Here is a 19,245-nt window from a genome sequence, read left to right as displayed (position 1 = left end):
CTGTGGACAGACAGGAGACTGGTGGAGGTGTGGCATCTCCCTGCCCATCTGGCTGCTCAGGGCTCCATGGCTCAAGAGCCTGTGACGGGATCACTGCAGTCTCCACGAGGCCAGGCTGTCTGTGCCAATAGTAAGTAAGCAGCTGAGGGTCAGCCCTCGTCTTCCCGTCTTCCCTCTGCTGATGCGTAGGGGCCCCATTTTCATGGTGACCCCTTCCTTCTCTGAGACACCTTTGCTTAATTGTCTTTACTTGGGCCAGTAATGTTGCTGGCCTTTTCCTGAGGTCATTCCCTCTGTCAGTCCTTCCAGCTTCCTCTATTCCAAGCCAGGGATCCCTCTCACTCATGTTTCACTGAACTTCTCTGTCCGAAGCAGCTGGCAGGTCTGAGGTTCCTGGAGGTAGCTCTCAGTAACCACAGGAAGCATTCTGTTTCGCCAGCTGGGAGGACTGAAGTTACTGATGCCACATTGCTCGGTGCCATCCTGGAACTATCAAATCAGACTCTCTAGGGATGGTTCCAGGAATTGTGATATGTTAAGAGCTGGCTCTTGTGCTGGCCACAGGCTGGCGTTTGGGGACCGCTGGCCTGTCCAGCTCTCTCCTGCCACTCATGAGGGATCAAGGCCCAGAGAGGAGCCGTGCGATGCCCAGACGGTTATTGCAGCTGGACTGGGTCTCCTGACACCCCATGCTCCCACCTCTTAGCTGGAATTGTATTTTTTTCCACCCAGAAGCCAGTCCCTGTTCCTTCCCCAATCAATATGCCGTTGGTTGCTCACTTCCATTTTCATAGCCAAAGTCAATATTAGCTCCTGCAGAGATTTATTTTACTAAATCAATAAAGCCGCATGAGGCAGCTCATATTTTAGCTGGGGAGCCTCCACCCCCTCCCAGGAGCTTACTGGGCGACTTTAGCAGTTGGCTTGCTGGATGGGGAAAGGGCTGCACACTGTTAGTGTTGGAACAGACGGCATTGTGGAAGGGACCATGGAGAGCAAGGATTCGAGGTAGCAGGTTGGTGGACACAGGCAGGGGTCAGGTGACTGTCTCATTGCACATCGAGGTGTCCACAGCTGAGGGTGGGGCAGGGCCTGCAGTGCAGCTCTTGGCCTGGTGTGAAGGTCATCCCAGCACGGGGATTGGCCCAGAGGCTACTGTAACCCTGGTCTTGTTGTATATAGTCCTCATGTTTACAAAACTGTCTACCCATCAGGAGGGAAAACTCCCTGAGGGCACGTGCCTCATTTGTCCTTGAATTACCTCAGTCTTGATTCCTGAGACCTCTGTAAATGGTCACTGAATGAAGGAACAATAATATATTTGAGTTTTCCTGAGAGTTCCTCTCCCATTAATACTTTAAAAGCATTGTGTCATGTTATCCTCACAGGAGCTTCGTCAACTGTGTGTTGTTACTCTCCCATTCAGTCTCCCTGAAGAGGCTGAATCTTAGGTTAAATGACCAGCCCAGAGTTACCCAGCTGGAAAGGGGCTACATCAGAACTGAATAAACAGGCACTGTCAGAGGTCTCTCAGAAGCCAATGGGGCCTGGAACTCATTCGCATGCAGGGGGGTTATTTGGGAGGTGGTCTCAGGAAGTTGCCAAGGGAGAAGATGGAGGAAAGGAAGACCAGACAAGAAGGAACCAGAGCAGGTGCATTAATGAGCAGTTTATCGCCTGGGTAACTAGGCTGCCCCTGGAGACCTCGCCAGGGACAGAGTTCTACTTGAAGGTCGAGGAAGTCATGCCCGTGAGCCCTGTCTGTCACTAGCCTTGCTTCTAGCTCTCTGCAGCCAGGAGTCGTAGGTGCCTGTGACAAGTGCTGGGCCAATGGGACAGCAGCCAACTACCATGGAACAAATCTAGAAGTTAGAGGTATACATATGGTGCTGTGGGTGAGTCAGTACAAATCTTGAGTGGGCGTGAAGGGGACAAGCACTTAGGTGAAATTGAGAGAGATGAGAAAGTTTTATTTGCTGCCTTCTTTCCAAAGCGTCTACGCCACTTCCTTCAGGGAGGGCTGCACATGTCTCTTCTTAGGGAAACTGAGTGTGGAAAAGGAGCCTTTACAGCTAGAAGTAGCCCTCTGTGTATGCAGCTGGCAGCTAGTTTAGGTGATTCAGAATAAGTGCACATTTTTAATTTAGTAGATTTATAAAATCATACACTACATTTCCCAGAGCTCCAGGGCATGTATACAAATTAAATTCATAATTTAAAGCGGATGCAGGGAGAGCAGCCGCCCAGAGCAATGCTCATCAAACACTTTCCCAGCATAGCAGAGGAGCCCTGGCCCCTGGCCGAGGGCCGGATGCAGATGGCTGCCCGGTGTGCGCAGTCGCCCCTGGGCCAGGCCCCTCCGAGCCTGCCCCGAGAAACAGAACCCACGGGACGGGCCAGAGGAGCCTCTGCCTCACATTTCTAGATAGTTTTTTTCCGAAAGTGCTTCTGAGGGTGAGCTGGGGTTCTCAGAGGCCTACAGAGGCCAGCCTGCTGGCCTGGTGGATCAAGCTCCACTTGGACGCCAGCAAAGGGCAAGTGGAACCCACCCGAAGGAGACAGTCACCCCTCTGCTCCAGCTGGGGGGGTGCCATGGGAATGCAGGGCAAGGACCATCAAATCTGGCTTTTAAAGAGAAACTGGGGAGCCAAAGTTTTATATAAAAACCTTCTGGCTCTTTTTTTTAGGTTGGCAACTAATTCAGATTCTTTTTTTTTTTTTAATTTTATGTGGGCCAAATAGAACAGTACTGAGAGCCAGATATGGATTGTGTGCAGGGAGTTTGCAAACTCTGCTCTGTAAAGTGTTACTATAGAGAACGTTGCTAGATAGTGGAAGAGAGAAGGGAAGTGTGAGAGTGGGCGAGGGAGGGCAGGTGTAGGACATGGGTGACCAGAGCAGGCCCTGCCTCGCTCTCACGCTCAGTCTTGCTGCTCCCAGAACAGTAGCCCTGCTCACCGGGGCACAAGGTGCGTGACCAGTAAACGTGACTTGGTGGCCTGCAGGGCTCTCCTGCCTGGAAAGGGGGTCTCTGTTCAAATGTGAGTAAGCAGCAGCCAAACAACTGTGTGAGTTGTGGTTATTCAACAATTCAAGCAGTGGTAATAGTTCAGTCTGAATTCCTTCGTGGGCTCCGGCCCTCAGCGACACCGTGGTCATTCTTCTCTCAGGTCCTGGCATGGGCCAGCTCTTCTATTTGAGTGCTCTTCCCACAGCTGGCTGCCTCCTCAGGTCTCAGATCAAATAGGTCCTTGGAAAGGCCTCCTTAGCCATTCTGGGAAAAGCAGCCCCTCTAGCTATTGTCTTATCAAATCACCCCTTTTAAATATCTTCAGAGCATTCCTTGGGCTCTAAAATGATCTCACTTACTACGCATCTTTCTGCAGTTAGAATGGCATTCACTGGACAACTGAACTTTGTCAAGATCACCCTGTACCCCTAGCAGGACATTGATACATGCTACGTCTCATCAGACTTAGCCCTCCCCTCTTTTAGGATGCTTCTGTATTGGGTGTTGCTGTTCCTTCACTGCTTTGTGACCCTGAACCGGAGAAAAGTTCCCTGGTGTCTGCCTTATACCCACGTATTTTGAAAGAACAATAAATAATAAGGAAAAACTACCCAGTATGTGGAATTTGTAAGATGGGCAAGAATAAGCCAACGGCCAATTTGGGAACCTCATTTTGACTAAAAACTCTTTGCTTTGGTCGTGCCGAACTCTTTTCCAGTTTCTGGAATGTGCCCCCCTGGTTGGAACTATCTTTGCCTCGTCTTTCAGGCCTTGGCTCAGATGGCAAACCATGCAGTTGCTCCATTCCCCTGGGCTCTCTTGGCACCCTGGACCATCTCCATCATACCTCCTGTCATGCCTTGGAATTGTCCCTTTATCCGATTCTCTGAGCAGATGCTGAGCTCCTAGCGGGGACAGAGCTTGTGTATGGGGCTAGTAGGAGTGGTTATAACAGCAGCTGGCATTTACTGACTGTGCCAGGCTCTGTGCCGATTTACTTGACTGTAATTCTCTTAGTCTGCATAATATCCTGATAACCTCTGTGTTGTTGTCATCCCCATTTTACAGATGAGAAAATTGAGGCATCAAGAGGCTAGTTAATTTTCTTTAAATCTTAATATGTAGCCAAGCCAAGATTTGCACTCGAGAAACTTCAAAGCTCTTGTTCTTAACCTTGGAACCACACTACCTCCCAAGCAGATGTTCAGGAAGTATTAGTTGATAAATGAATGAATTCCACAGTGCCTCCCAGAAAGCATCACAAAACCTGTGGTGTTTACAACTGCTTGCAAGTCATAATTTCTTTGATGGTCATTATAAAGTCATCCCTCAGTATCCTCAGGGGATTGGTTCCAGGACCCCCACAGATACCAAAATCTGAGGATACTCCAGTCCCTTATATAAAATGGCATAGTATTTGCATATAACCTATATTCGCATGTAGACTACAGCAGGGTGTGCTTACACATCACTTCATTCTCGTGGATTCAGCCTGGTGCTTGGCATGTGGCAAACTCAAGTTTTGCTTTTTGGAACTTTCTGGGTTTGTTGGTTTTTTTTTTAAAGATTTTTATTGGGGAATTGGAGGAAGGGGAACAGACAATTTGCTGTCCTTTTGTTCTTCAGTCTAGTTGTGGAGGACGTCGCTTCACTGGCCCATGTTGGTATTATCATTGCGCTCTTCCCGGGTGAGGCAGATTGGTTGCCAGCCACTGGACGGCCACTCACGGCGGCTCTTGGCATCTCACGCTGGCTGCCGGCCGCTCATGGTAGCTTACGGGAGCCCACTGCAGCTCCACTGCAGCCTATGCCATTGCCAGTGACTCACGGCAGCCCAGCTCCAGGTCGAGCTGTTGTTCACCATCTTAGCTGTAGAGGGCGCAGCGTTGCTGGCCCTAATGTGGGATCCAAACCGGAGCCCTGGGATTTTTTTTTCCCCCCCTAATATTTTTGTTTTGCAGTTGGTAGACTCTGGATGCAAAACCCACAAATACAGAGGGCTAACTGTACTCTTGATTTTAAAGGGTAGTCTGAGGGTACCTCTACGATGAATCCCCAAACCTTACTCATCTGCTCAGAAATCAAAACCAAGTACTGCTCATCTCCAGGGAGCTCCAGGCTGGGGATGCTTTGCTTCAGCTGCTCCATGCTATGGGGGAAAATGTTCCCAGAAAGTACATGGCATGGCCAGAGTGCAGTCTATGCAGAGGGTCCAGGCCTCAGCTCTCAGACGGGAAACCCCTGTGCTGACCCTCCCTTGCTTCACCCATAGATCGCCTGTGCTGCTGTTGACTGTGTCAAAGATAAGAACCAGGACTTGTGTCAGCAGGAGGCCATCAAGGGCTACCCCACTTTCCACTACTATCACTATGGGAAGTTTGTAGAAAAATACGACAGTGATCGGACGGTAAGTTGGGGAGAGAAATCTGCCCCAAGTTCTTTCTGCTGATGGGCGGGGAAACGGCCACAGAGAGGGCAGCAAAGGGAGAGTTCCAGAAGCCACAGAACTCAGCTGGCCTGTCAGAGCTGAAAAGGCAAGAATCTGCGCCCGGTTGGAAGAGATTCTCAAGGGGTTGTCACAGAAGCCCGTCCCCAGAACCAGGGTGGCTTCCTAGGTGCAGGAGCGTTTCCTCGTGGCTTCTATGTAGGCAAGCAGACCCTCCCCAGCTGCCCCATCCCCACCCGTTCTGTCTGCCTCTCTGCCCAGAGGAGTGAGCACGTGGAGGGTTACAGAAGGAGAATGATGGAGAAAGTGCACATCCATATCGGATTAAAGTTCCTTTTGTTCTCTTTCTCTTCCCCTTCCCTACAGGAATTGGGATTTACCAATTTTATTCGAACCCTCCGGGAGGGAGACCACGAGAGACTAGGGAAGAAGAAGGAGGAATTGTAATTTCTGCCTCAGAGAAAGCTTTTCCATTACACTGTGAATGATACTGTTTTGTTGTGCTTTCTGAATTTCCACGTGTCCGAAGACAACGTTTTTTATAGCCACTATGGCCATTTTGTACAATTTTGAAATAAAATTAATCCAGTTGTTTGGCGGTGTGGGTTATTTCCACAGAGCCCGTGTTCTCCCGCATTCCGTGTTCTCTTCTGGGAGGTGGAGAACGGCAGTCAGTGTCATCCACACGGAAGACACTCATGAGGCCAGGTGGGTGGCATGGGGTACTGGCCCCTAACAATCATCACACAGCAGAACAGGGAAATTGGACCGTAAAATACCCTGTTGGAAAATGAGTAGTATTGAGAGGAAATGCATTAAGATGATCAGGGAAAATGGGGTGCTCGGGCAAACAGTAACAAAGCATTCGCTTTTTCTGGATCATTGTGGTTTCAGTCTGGGTGTGTTTTCCTGGAACTCATTTACATATTTCTCTTGCTCCAGCTATTTCCTCTTCTCTTCCTCTGTCCAGTCCCTCCCTGCTCTTCCTTTTAAAGAAAAGTCTCCCCTTCAGGGGTGAGTGCAGTGGTCAAGCCCAGGCTCCTGGGGCATCTAGAATGGAGTGGCGGAGGGGATTTTGTGCAGCTGCTTGCTCTGCACACTGACGGGAAGGGGCAGCTTGGGGGACATGGTGTAGTCTCAGTGTGCAGATATTGGGTTCTGTTAACCAGCCCCCTCCCCACCACAATAACCTTCACGCCACGTTCTCCACGGACAGTGCCACCCCAGGCCCCCCACTCTGCTCCGACACCTCACTCTGCCTCCTGCCTCTGTGGCGTCTCTTTCCTGACCATCTTTCCCACCAGCCCTGCTTTCTGCATCCCTGCGAGACCAACACCCAGCCCTGTGCCCAATGGTGCCTCCAGAGCCAGAGTACCCGGTGCCGTGTCCCCTTGGGTATTTCCCCACGGGGCGTAGGACAGCCTCGTTCAGGCTGCCTTGACTTGAGTTGTGAACAGCCATCTTAGTACTTGGCAGCGCACTTAGGTGGCCTTGTTGGGGAGTTGGCCTGCGAGAACGTTCAGCCCTGTTTCCGGGACTGGCCTCCCTCACAGCCTCTGTCCCTGCTGATGGGACCACCGGGAGGAGGATCAGAGCCACAGAGTTCCTCATGGTGTGTTGACGAGGTGCCACTGCCCACGGTTCTGTGAAGCGAAACCAAGTTTTGAGAGCTTTCGCGTTGTGCAGTGTCCCGACTTCCCAACTGACCCCCTGTCTGTTCAGCCTTTCTTTTTCCCCCTAAGCACCCAATTCTTGAGCACCCCTCCCCTGCCCCCAGTAAAATTACACATGGAAAAAAAGAGCATGCCCAAAATAAATAACCCAGTGACCCAGTTTAGCAGGGAGGACCTCAGTTTAACTCTAGGCAGCCATGCGTCCTGTGTGGCCAGGACCCAGAGTTCCCGTGTCCCCACAGGGTAGTGCAGAAGTTGCCTGCGAGTCTGGCTGATAAGCTCACCAGAAGTGTCACCACAGTGAGATCACAGGCCAATCTCAGAGGTCCACAGCACTAGTGGGAATGAGGTGGTGCCCAGCCAGGACGAGAGAAGGAAGGAAGGTGCCTGATGGCCAGGCTTCAGGAGCAGATACACAAAGCCCCTCAGCCTCCACCACGCCAGGTGCAGCACTGACCAGCAGGGGGCGCTAGCATCTGCGGTACCTGGTGTGGAGGTAGGTCCCTTCTCCCTGGCTGTCACTGGGACAAAGTGAACCTATGTCCACATTTTGTGTGTAAGGGAGAAGGGGAGCTGTAAAAGACTGGATGGGCCTTTACCTAGAGAGTCAGAGTTATCTGATGAGAACTTTTAGCTTATTGGATCACACTGAGATCATCACTTATAAATCAATTACTAGGGTAAATACACGTTTTTCTCTGCATAAATAGGCACAGTATAAATATACAACTCCTACATGCCTGATAAAATGTGGTACCCAGTCCTGAACACAAGAGTCCAGGTAACACCTGACCACGAATTCCTCATTCCAGATCTTACAAGATACATCTTGGTTAATGTAGTCCGAACAAGAGTGCAGGCTCACTGTCAACAAAAACCATCAAAACATTTTCACGTGGCTCATGGAAAAGACCAACACTTGATAGTTAATTTTCATTGCATGTTCTTCACTGATGTTCAAGGTAATACAGTGTTATAAGAAACTTTGAAAAATGCAGAAAAGCATGCAGAAGAAAAACAATCACTCATAATAACCCTGCTAGTCATCCATTACTATTGAATACTTCAGTGTATAGTCCATTTTTTTATCACACACATATGAAATCACTCAGTATTTTATAACGTTTAAAAAATTTACAAAATATTTGAAGATTTTTTTCAGTATCATTAGGTATTCTTCCTCAACGCAGGTTTTAAAGACTGTGTAACAGAGTTTCTTGGCACTGTTCACATTTTGGGACAGATAATTTTTTGTTGTGGGCGGGGGCTTTCCTGTACATAGTAGTATTTTTAGCAGTATCTCTGGCCTCTACCCCCTAAACGCCAATAGCACCTCCTTCCCTCACAGGGGGAAGTGTCTCCAGACTTTGCCAAATGTCCCTTATGGGGGCAAAATCACTCCCAGCGGAGAACCATTGCCATGTAGTACTTCATCCTATGTAAGTACCATCATTTACTTATAAATCTGTATTATTAGATGTATATGTTATTGATAGTTATTCCTGACCATAAATAGTACTGGGATGGACATCGCTGGTTGGGTTATTTTACATAATTTACACATTTTCAGAAGCGGCTTTCTGGGCCAAAGAATATGCTTATTTTTAAGGCCTGTGATATATGTTGTCAATTTTCCTTCAGCTGTGTGCCTGTTTATACTCTTACCAAGAGCATGTGAAATTACCTGTTTTTCTAAACTCCTGCTAGCTCTGGGAATTATAATTTTAAAAAATCTTTGCAAAACTTTTTATGTATTTTAAAGACAGTTATTCTAGTTAATTTTTATATTGAAAATTCATCTTTGCTTTAGTCTGCCAGGATGCTTTAGCTTCTGTTTCTATCTCTGACAAATTTTCTGCCTCTAATGTCATGTCATTTGCAAATTTGATAGGAATTAAAACTTTGTAAAAGATAGAGTATAGCCTAGAACCTTGTAGCAGGCCAGTGAAATGTCCTGTCAATCCATTAGTTCAGCATCCCTGTGAACAGTCATTCAGCAAGTTCCTAACCCACTCAATTGTCTCAGCACCTGACTCATATTTTCCAGCCTTTCCTGAAAGGTACAATGAAAAGTGTTATCAAATGTTTTGTTGAGGTCTGGACGTACTGGGTCTACCACATTCCTCTGATGAATCCATCTAACTAACCCTGTGAAAGAATACTAATCCTTTACTTGTGCACAGTCCTTTACAGTTTGGAATCATTTTTAGGCCCATTTCATTCAATGCTCACACAACCCCATGATGCTGTGATGACACTGAGGCTCTGGGAGGCTAAGTCGCTTGTCCAAAGTCACAAAGGTGGTAACTCAGAGGCAACACAGGGTTCCGTCCTCTCTCCCATGATCAAGACTTAGTTGGTGATGCTTTCTTCGGGTGTTTCTTGCCTCCTTTCCAAGTCCTCACGAATTGTCATTGTACTAAACAGCATAATGCCTGCTTAATAAGTCTTCCCTTTCCCGGACTGAATCAGCCAGTTTTCACATCCTTTCAGAATCCTGGGGAGAGATTTGTCTGGGTCCAAAAAATCTGAAATTGTTTAGAGCAAGCTTGAAGTTGTCCTTCAAACGCTTAACAATGTTGATTTTTTAAAATTGTTTTTATTATATATCTTCTCTATAAAAAAAGCAACAAATAACTAACCAAAATCTAAATATATATTATATATTTATGTTATATTTAAAATATGTACTTAGTTATTAACTTGGTGTGTGTATTATATACACTATGTGTGCATATGTGTGTATGTATATATATGTATACATATATATGGAGAGATAGAGATAGAGATAGAGAGAGAGAGAGGGCGAGAGAGAGAGAGAGAGAGAGAGAGAGAGAGAGAGANAGAGAGAGAGAGAGAGAGAGAAAGAAAGGGAAACTGTCTCACTATCTGCCCTAGTTTCACGCTTCATAAATAACCACTATCAAGTTTGGTGTGTATCCTTCCAAGCATTTTATTTTGGTTTTTGTTCATAAACAAATGTGTAATATGCTTCTTACGTATGTGGGTACATGTATGTGTGTGCATATATAGGTATATAGATTCAAAAACTCCCACTCCAAGATCACATATAAATTTATTTGTATTTTTCCTGGTATTTTAAAATACATCTTAAATTTATTTTGATATAAGGAAAGACAAAGGAATCCAGTTCTTTGTCAAAATGGTTAGCCACTTGCCCCAACACCATTTGTCTTTCCCCACTGAAATGTCACTTTTACCGTAAAGTAAATATCAAAAGGTGTTTGGGTGTTGTATTTTCTGCCCTATTCCATTAACCTATCTATTCCCATTTTATTTTATATTTTATTCCCATTTTAATTTTTTTTTAATTTTTATAATTTTCCTAGCTGTTTTTGCATATTTTTTTCAGTTGAACAGTTTGCCTTCGATTTCAGGTTCTTCCAATCAAAGACCAGCCTATCCTTTTCAGTACAATGCTCATTCTCTTTGATAAATAAAGTAAACAAAAGTAAAAGTTATAGTGTTCACTTTTTTTTCTCATCCATCAACATTATGTAGTTGGCTCTGAGCAGTGAGCTCAGATCTTCCTTGAACCGCTTCCTCTGGACTTAATTATTAATTAAAGCAGCCCTTTTTGTCGTTTTTTCTTGCAAAACTCAGCCATCTGGGCTTTTCAAGCACTTTCCTGCAAGGCCTTTCATATGTGCCCCCCTTATTCTTATGCTCCCCTCCCATGCAACCCCCATTAGATTCATTTATGTGTGTCTTCTTTTTCTTTTCACTGACATCACTCCCAATTGCAAAGTCCAAAACACATTTTCAAGAACTTCCTCATCCTCTTGGGCCACATCTCCTTCTCTGAGTATTTTAGCTGAGAGGGGGGACCTTCTTTCTATGATAATCAACTTCACAGCCTGCGCTGAGAGTTATGCCTCCCAGAGACTCCAGCGACCCACCTATCTCTAGCCCTAATACTCTTATGATGAGGAAAAGGAACACTGTCACCAGCATCTTGTCATTGGAAACAGGTAACACGAAAGACTGAATTCCCGACCAACACTAGAATTTTCTGCTGCTTCACTCTGGAAAAAGGCTAGATCAACATCCTTGCCCATCTTTTCCCAGGTGCAATGGTTTTCAGTCCTGGCTGCATGATTAACCACCTGGGGAGGTTTAAAAACTACCAGGGCCAGGGCCTCACCCCAAAACAACTGAACCAGAATCTCTGAGCATGGTGCCCTGACATTGATAAGTTTCAATAGATCTCCAGGTTGTTCTAATGCGCAGCCAGAGTTAAAACCAGCAGGCTGAGCACTGCAGGCCTCACTGGTATGCAGTGCTGAGCTTACTTAGGTATATGGGAAGCAAGGCTTCCCTTGGAAAAATCAAGGGAAAGAAGTTTTTCCAACATTATTCTTCAAAACGTTCAAAATTTTTTTTAGGATTAAGTAATTAAGTTGCTTGTGATCTCTTGCTACCTTTAACTCTCCTGAAAATTGTTTCTAAAAAACATACAATAGGAAGCTGTATGTGTAAATCTGCCCACGTTATCATTGCAATATAGGATCCATGCAGCAAGAATAGCTTGGCTGTAAGACTCCAAGGCAGCAAAGTAAGTGACAGCAACAAACCTCTGTATTGGTCCAGACCATAAAATGAGCACCACATGTAGAACATGATGGTTCAAATGCTGCCACATCACTGGGTGTGTTCAGCCTGGCCTCTAGGCTGGGAGTCTACCAAGCAAATGACTCCTCTAACAGAATGTTAAAGCCTCAGCAAACGCGGACTTGAATTCCTGTCATCAGCTGACGGTTTTCAAACCTTCCGCTTTCTGCAGCATGGAAAGAAATTGGTCTGGGTTTCATAATTCTTCTATCAGGAAATAAACTAACATGTGAAAGCATAGAGGGGCTTATCAGAATGCAAGCAGACACTGGGTTTCAGAAGTTGAAAAATGTTGAAAAATAAAAGAGGTATCTGAAGAAGGTAAATTGCTAATAGCCTCTGCTCAGAGAATGGAGTGAACCAAGCTCCATCAGCCAGAGGGGGTGGGGGTGGGGGGTTTTTCAACCGCATGAGGGGGCAGTGGACTTTGGAGATACAACTTTTTGCCTTATGTGTATTCAACCTGTCCTCTTGTTTTCAGCCTCACTCTCAGATGTACTTGGGGCCTCCAAATCCTAAACCCGCCTAGAATTCTGTAATGTGAATCTGCTTCTGGGCTTTTCCACGGCCAGGGGGGGTTTCTGATCTGCTGAGCCACTGACAGAGTGTTAAGGACTGCCACCCAACACCATTCTTAAGAGTTACATCTCCCAGCCTCCCTCACAGAGTGTTGACAGCCATAGATCTGCGATTTGTGAAGCTTATGCAATCTCCTTTAAGAAAAAGAATACAAAATAGGGACAAAGGCAAATAATAACAAAGGAGGAGAAGTGGAACAGAGAAAGGCCTCCAAATTCAGTAAGTTGGGCTTTCCCTCATTTTGATTCAAATAACTGCCCACCTTCAGAGCTTCCTAAATCAGTCCTGCAATAATACATTAATGAGAATGTGAGTGGGGGGAAAAAAAGTCCAAAATTGAGTGGCGAGTAAAAGGGTATCATTTTGTCATATTCTAATGGGCTCTTTTAAAAATCAGTGAAGAAAAAAATATATTCTGAAATTGCCCCAAATGCCTTCTTTACTCCACTTTTTCAAGAGAGGTATCTGAATTGGGATATTCATGACTCGACTTAATTGTGCATTAATTGCAGTTGGTGATGATTGACCGTAATGCAAATAATGGGACACATTCTTGTGGTCCCTGAGGACTACCTGGGTAATGGAATAATAATGATAATTAGGAAACGTGAATCCACATTCTCACTATGAAATAGAAGTAGTTAGTATTCATTGAGAACAGCATATGAACGAATAATCAGATAAAAGTACTTTGTGAAGGCACAAAAACACTTAGTGAAAACTCCTTTAACATATATTTTTGTAGCACAATAAAATTAAAATGTGGGTTAGTTTTAAAATTCATAGCTTATCTAAAGGAACTCCCTGAGACTTATTGCCTACATATAAAATTATTTTAAAAAGAGAAATAGAGACTGTATTACAAATGGAGGGAATTCAAAGTTCCTTTTGGCCAGAATACACACTGATATGTGAAAATGCTTTTAATTAGAGATAATTAAAATAATAGGCTACTATATTTAAAATAATTATGTACTAAAAGATGTCTACAAAATGAAAGGAACTGGCTATAAAATTTTAACATGGGCAATATCAAGACATACTAATACCTTATCTAAATGATTTGTTTTAAACTAATTTATCCTTCACCCTACTTACCCTTCTGCCTGGGGGGGGGGGAAGCCTCATGAATATATGGACCCTGATTCAGCAGGTACAGAAGAAATTTACTGTATCTCTATGACAAAGTTATAAACATAAATTTATCATTGAAATAAAATTTGAAAGTCATGGAGCCCCTGAAATATAAATTTATATTCATATATCTATAAAAAAAGATAGCTTCGTACTTAATATATGACAGCTCTCACTGTGCTCCTCACATTAATAATTAACTTAAAAGGAAATAAAACTAGAAAGTCCCACCTATGAAGAGATGTTTAACTTAAGGGTAATAAAATGAAGTGCAAATTTAGAAAAGGACCCTTTTTGTTCCCAGATTAACAAAATATTTTTTAAATGTAGGTACTCAAAGCATCATCATCAATCATCACCAATAGCATTTTAAAATGAAATTTTAATTTAATTTGAAATAATATTTAAACCCTTTGGAAAGTAATCTGGCAATATATTATTGAGAGGCACACAAAAGGTTATAACTTTAAATTTAGTTATAACTTTAAATTCCAGTTCTAGGAATGTACCCTAAGAAAGTAACTCCAAGTGTGGAAACAGCTATAAACAAGAAAATATTCATCTATGCATTGCTCATAACAGGAAAAAAAAAAAAGGGAGGGGAGAGAGGGCCCAGAAAAGATGTCAAATATCTAATAAAAGAATAGTTTTGTAAATTATAGTACATTCATTTGATATGTTCTGTGTCTGATAAGGGACTTTTATCCAGAATACTTAAGGAACTCTTATAATTCAACAATAAAAAGACAACCCATCTTTTTAAATGGACAAAGGATTTAAATAGACATTTCTCCAAAAAAAAGATATGCAAATGATCAACAAGCACCTGAAAAGATCTCAACATCACTAGTCATTAAGGAAATGCAATCCAAAACAACGAGATACCACTTCACACCTACTAGATTGGATATAATGAAAGACAGACAACAACGAATGTTGGTGAGGATGTGGAGCAAACTGGAACCCTCATTCACTGCAGTGGAAATGTAAAATGGTGAACATGCTTTGGAAAACAGTTTGGAAATTCCTCAAAAAGTTTAACATACAGGTACCATATAAGCCAAAAATTCCACTCCTCGGAGAAATGAAGATGCATTTCGATATAAACACATACACAAATGTTCAAAACAGCCTTGTACATAATAGCCCAAAAGTGGAAACAACCCAAACAGATGAATAGATAAATGAAAAGTAGTATATACATACCAAGGAATATTATTCAATAGAATGAAGTTCTGTACAAGCTACAACATGGATGAACTTTGACTACATCATGCTAAATGAAAGGAGACAGTCACAAAAACACACATTGTATGATTCTATTTATATGAAACATTCAAAATAGGCAAATCTATAAGGACAGCAAGTAGATTAGTTCTTGCCCAGAGCTAGGAGGTAGGAAAATGGGGAAATGGATATGAAGCTTCTTTCTGGAGTGATGCAACTATTCTAGAATTAGATGGTAATGATGGCACAACTAGAATAACAGGTGATTTTCATTTTTTTCTTATTTTAGGTGTTAACCAGTATTCATAATGGACATTGTCTAATAAAGTGTATCAATAATTACTGTTATGTCTCATCAGAGGGCCAGTGAGGCAGAGCTGCTAGACACTTACGTGAGCTCAGTTGCAGACAGACCTGGGTCACAGTCCTTGCTCCGGTGGCTATTAACTTGTCTGACCTTGGGCAAGTCACCTGATCTCTCTCTGCCTTCGTTTCTTCTTCTGCAGTAAGGACCTCATGATGATGTCTCCATACTAGGTTATTTTGAGCATTAATGTAGAAAGTTTGTGTAAGTGTGAAGCACAGTGCATGGAGCATGGCAAACAATAAATGCAAGTCAGTGATAAGAGCTGAAATAGCACTGGTATTAATAATACCAGTGGCAGTAGAAATGAGGGATCCACAATTAATGCCAAAAAAGGTGAAGAACTGCCCTTCTTGGTTGCAAGGCCTCTCTCTGCAGATTGGTCAGTTGTTGTAAGTGAAGAGGGCAAGGAGGCCACCTCCCCAGCTCACAGGGCATTTGCAGAAAATGTTGAGAGAAGTATTCTTTTGGTTTTCTGTGCACTTCGAATTTCTAATACTGGCTATTTTTTCTCTGGGCTTTGTGAAGGCCAGAGCAAGGCCAAACCTTGGTAGTGGAGTATTTTTTTTTTTCAGTTTTGCTGCTATGTACAGGTAATTCATTCATTTTTTTTTCTTCTTTTTAAAATTCACATCCAAATAAATGGTTAAATTTTGAATTTTTTCCAACGAAATGAAATTATGTTGGGTTCAAAAATGACATTTTGAGAGATACAGAGTAATGGACCTTAATGGACTATGAGGTTTATTCATCACTATCAGATCTGTCCCATAAGGAGCATCATAAATTACAAGCAATTTTACTGAACTTTCTCACAACAAGGGGAAAATTAGGCTGAATTTTTGCTTTTTATTTGCACTTAGATTTGCTGTCAAGATCCATTTGCATATCAGAATTAGTTGTCTTAGTGGTTTGTGTTTTGTGTCTATAAATCTGTGGTCACATAGCATTGCCTATTGCCACAGCCTCAATAGGTAGCAGCTTTTGAGTTCTTCTATAATTTCCCTGATACCAATTGTTTAGTAGGGACAGTATGGTGCTTTCCTCATTCTGTTTGCTCTTCTTGGGCACTCAGGAAGACCACGTTTCCCAGCCTTTCTTGTTATCTTGTGGGGTCCATGACTGGCTTCTACCCAGTGAAATGTGAGGGAGCCAGGTAAGCCGCCATCAGGTTGGCTCTTAAAATATCCTGTATGATGCTCCAAGTCCCTCGTCCCTTGGATGCCCTGTGTTCTAGAGGAAGGAACCAAGATCCCCGAGTCCCCTTTTGGAAAGGAGCTGCTGAGGAAGCACCCAAGATACCACACTGTGTCATGAACCATAAATAAACCTTTATTGGGTTAAGCTTATTCTGCCTTGTCTAAACAAACTGCATTTAACATAGAAATCCCCAAATTCTCCCGTAAGAGGGTTGGTGTCACATTGCATTAACTGTGAATAATTTATATATATATATATATATATATTCTGCTTCCAGTAATGTAACTAGGATCAGAAGTTTATGCAGCCTATGTATAACACGTAGCATCACTTGGATATTGACCTTAAATTTTTTTTAAAAAGATTTTTATTGGGGAATTGGGGGGATGGGAACAGTGCTGGGGAATTGGGGGAAGGGGAACAGACAAGTTGCTGTCCTTTTGCTCTCCAGTCTAGTTGTGGAGGACGTCGCTTCACTGGCCCAAGTTGGCACCATCATTGTGCTCTTCCCGGGGAGGCAGATCAGTCGCCGGCTTCTGGACGGCCGCTCACTGCGGCTGCTGGCCGCTCACGCTGGCTGCTGGCTACATACGGTAGCCCATGGCAACCCACTGCAGCAGAAGATGCAGCCTATCCCATCCCCCGCAACAGGTTGAGCTGTTGTTCACCATTTTAGCTGTAGAGGGCAGTGTCACTGGCCCTCATATGTGGATCCGAACCGGGGCCCTCTGGCATCCCAAGCCAGCTCTTAACCAACACGCCACTGACCTTAAATTTTTTTTCACTCCAACATAAAAGAGGGCTCCTGTCTGCCCAGGCCAGGGATATGACATCTTTCACCAGAGATCGCTTTTCTCCATATGCCATCTCTGCAAACTGCATGCCTTGGTTTTCCCTTGTGGCCAAATGCGATAGTTCAACAGAGATGAATGAATGAAAAACAGTATATCCTATGAAATACCTTCCACTGAATATGTTACAATAGTCTTTTCCCCCTTTCGGAAAAAAACATGGTTTGGTAACCAAATTACTAATGCATTAGTGCAAAGAAACTCATGAGGTGAGAAATTATTATACTGCATCTTTTGCTAAGAACCCAGAAGTTTCTAGCATCTTACAAGCTATCGCCTATATATTACAAAATATTTTTCCCCCCTAATTAATGAGCACCTTAACGACAAGGGACCAAGTTTTTGCTGTGTCGTTGTTTAATCTCAAATGTTGACAGTTGTGTTAATTTTACTCTCCAATTCATAGCAAATTATCATTATTGGTCCATATAAGTCTCCTTTGTAATTTTATATCATTTTATTTTATTTTTACCATTCATCTCTACTCCCCTAGATAGTCATCCACCTATATTTCTGATATATGTTATTAAATATACATGTATCCTTATGAAATATATGTTATGTTGTGAGGGTGTGTGTGTGTGTGTGTGTGTGTGTGTGTGTGTGTGTGTGAGTGTGTGTGTGTAAAACCTTTGCTTCTTCTCCATGAGTATTAAATGACATTGTACAGTCTGATGCAAAAGTCTAGGGTAGTTTCTAGAATGTTAAATAGACCGCTTCTTCCACAGACTTTCAGATAACATGCTGATAATTAGACTATGCAACTTTATTACATTTATATGGTTTTCAATGCCCTTTGAAATGTGATTAGTTCTTTTAAGGGTCATGGACCCTTATAGCACTTAGCTCATAAATAATTAAATCCAATTAATACTCCAGACTGAACCAAACCTAATTTATTTCAAGCTCTGGTTCTCAGCAGAGAAGGCCTTGGTTCACTACTTTTGAAATAATGTCACTACCTCATTCCATCTTCTCTTTAATTCATTTGAATAGTAAAATACAGGTGACAAAAGAGGGGAAGTTATGCGTGCAGAGTTTATATTAAAATACGAAATTTTATTAATTAGAAAAAACTGCAAAACCAGAAAAATAGAAGAATACAATAAACTACATGCCTTCAAATTTCCTTTTTTAAAAATGATTGATTTCAGCTATTTAAAAAGGCAGTAAAGTAATATAAAGAGCATCACTGTGTCCATTCCTCAGCTTAAGATCTTACAATACAGTTGAAGGCACCTTCTGGTACCTCGTTTCATCCTTCGTTCCTCCCCCAAATCACCACATTATCCTGAATTTTGTGTTTATCATTTCCATGTAAGTCTTTATACTTTTACTACTCGTATATGCATCCAAAATAATAGTATTGTTTTGCAGATTATAAACTTTACATAAATGGTATTATACTCTTAGTATCCTTTTAAACTTACTTTTTATTTAATACTTTTGGACATTTTTGTGTGTATGTGTGTGTTAATGTGTATGGTTCTAATTCATTCACATTCTACTGCCAACTATTTTATTGCATGGCTAACGTTTATTTTTGTTATGACAAACAATGCCGATGTGAACATTCCTGAGCACATCCTCTTGTGTGCACCTGAGGGAATTTCTCATGAGTTGAGGCTTGGGAGTGAGGGGATTGTAGCTTCAGGCTCTCCTTTCCGGGCCTTCCTTGCTCACCTCGCTTCTGGTGCAGCTCACTCTGCTGTCTGTTGTTGCAAACACCCGGGGGAGGACAGCCATTGTGTCACCATCTCTGCAGTGAGGCTGAAGAATGCTTCCTGTGGTCCCTCTTGGCTTCTAGCATTCCTCTGACTGTGCCCTGTCTAACTCTGGTCCTGCGCTCTCACCGTACCCTCTGGAAGACCAGTTAGCAGCCCCTCTGTGTGAGCCACCTGGAACACAGGCCTATATCAGTATCTCTGCATTGTACCCATCTCAGCTCTGGCCTCTTCATGCGAACTGTCTCTCTCCCACTCCCCACACCCTGACTTTATACTCCGTTCACTCCCTTCAGCTGTCACTGTCTTCTCTCTGCCACCACTCTGCCCTTGCTCTATCCTCACTCACCTTTTCCCACTCCTCCCAATGTCTTTATTTCCTCTGCGGCAAAGCCCTCCTTGCCA

General features: G+C 43.4%; 1 protein-coding gene across 1 annotated transcript in view; it reads left to right on the top strand.

Annotated features, from left to right (window-relative positions):
* The window catches only part of PDIA5 (protein disulfide isomerase family A member 5), an 87,367-nt gene extending 81,317 nt beyond the window's left edge, over nucleotides 1–6,050 (top strand). The window contains exons 16-17 of the mRNA XM_019652582.1: nucleotides 5,283–5,417; nucleotides 5,823–6,050. Of these exons, the coding sequence (XP_019508127.1) occupies nucleotides 5,283–5,417; nucleotides 5,823–5,903 (216 nt within the window). The 3' untranslated portion in view covers nucleotides 5,904–6,050. The remainder of the gene's footprint in view (nucleotides 1–5,282; nucleotides 5,418–5,822) is intronic.
* The last annotated feature ends 13,195 nt before the right edge of the window (nucleotides 6,051–19,245 follow it).

This window comes from Hipposideros armiger, unplaced genomic scaffold (genome assembly GCF_001890085.2).
Source record: "Hipposideros armiger isolate ML-2016 unplaced genomic scaffold, ASM189008v1 scaffold_8, whole genome shotgun sequence".
In the NCBI taxonomy this organism is placed as follows: domain Eukaryota; kingdom Metazoa; phylum Chordata; class Mammalia; order Chiroptera; family Hipposideridae; genus Hipposideros; species Hipposideros armiger.
The sequence above is the reverse complement of the archived record's forward strand: the minus strand, read 5'-3'. Positions and strand labels throughout refer to the sequence as shown.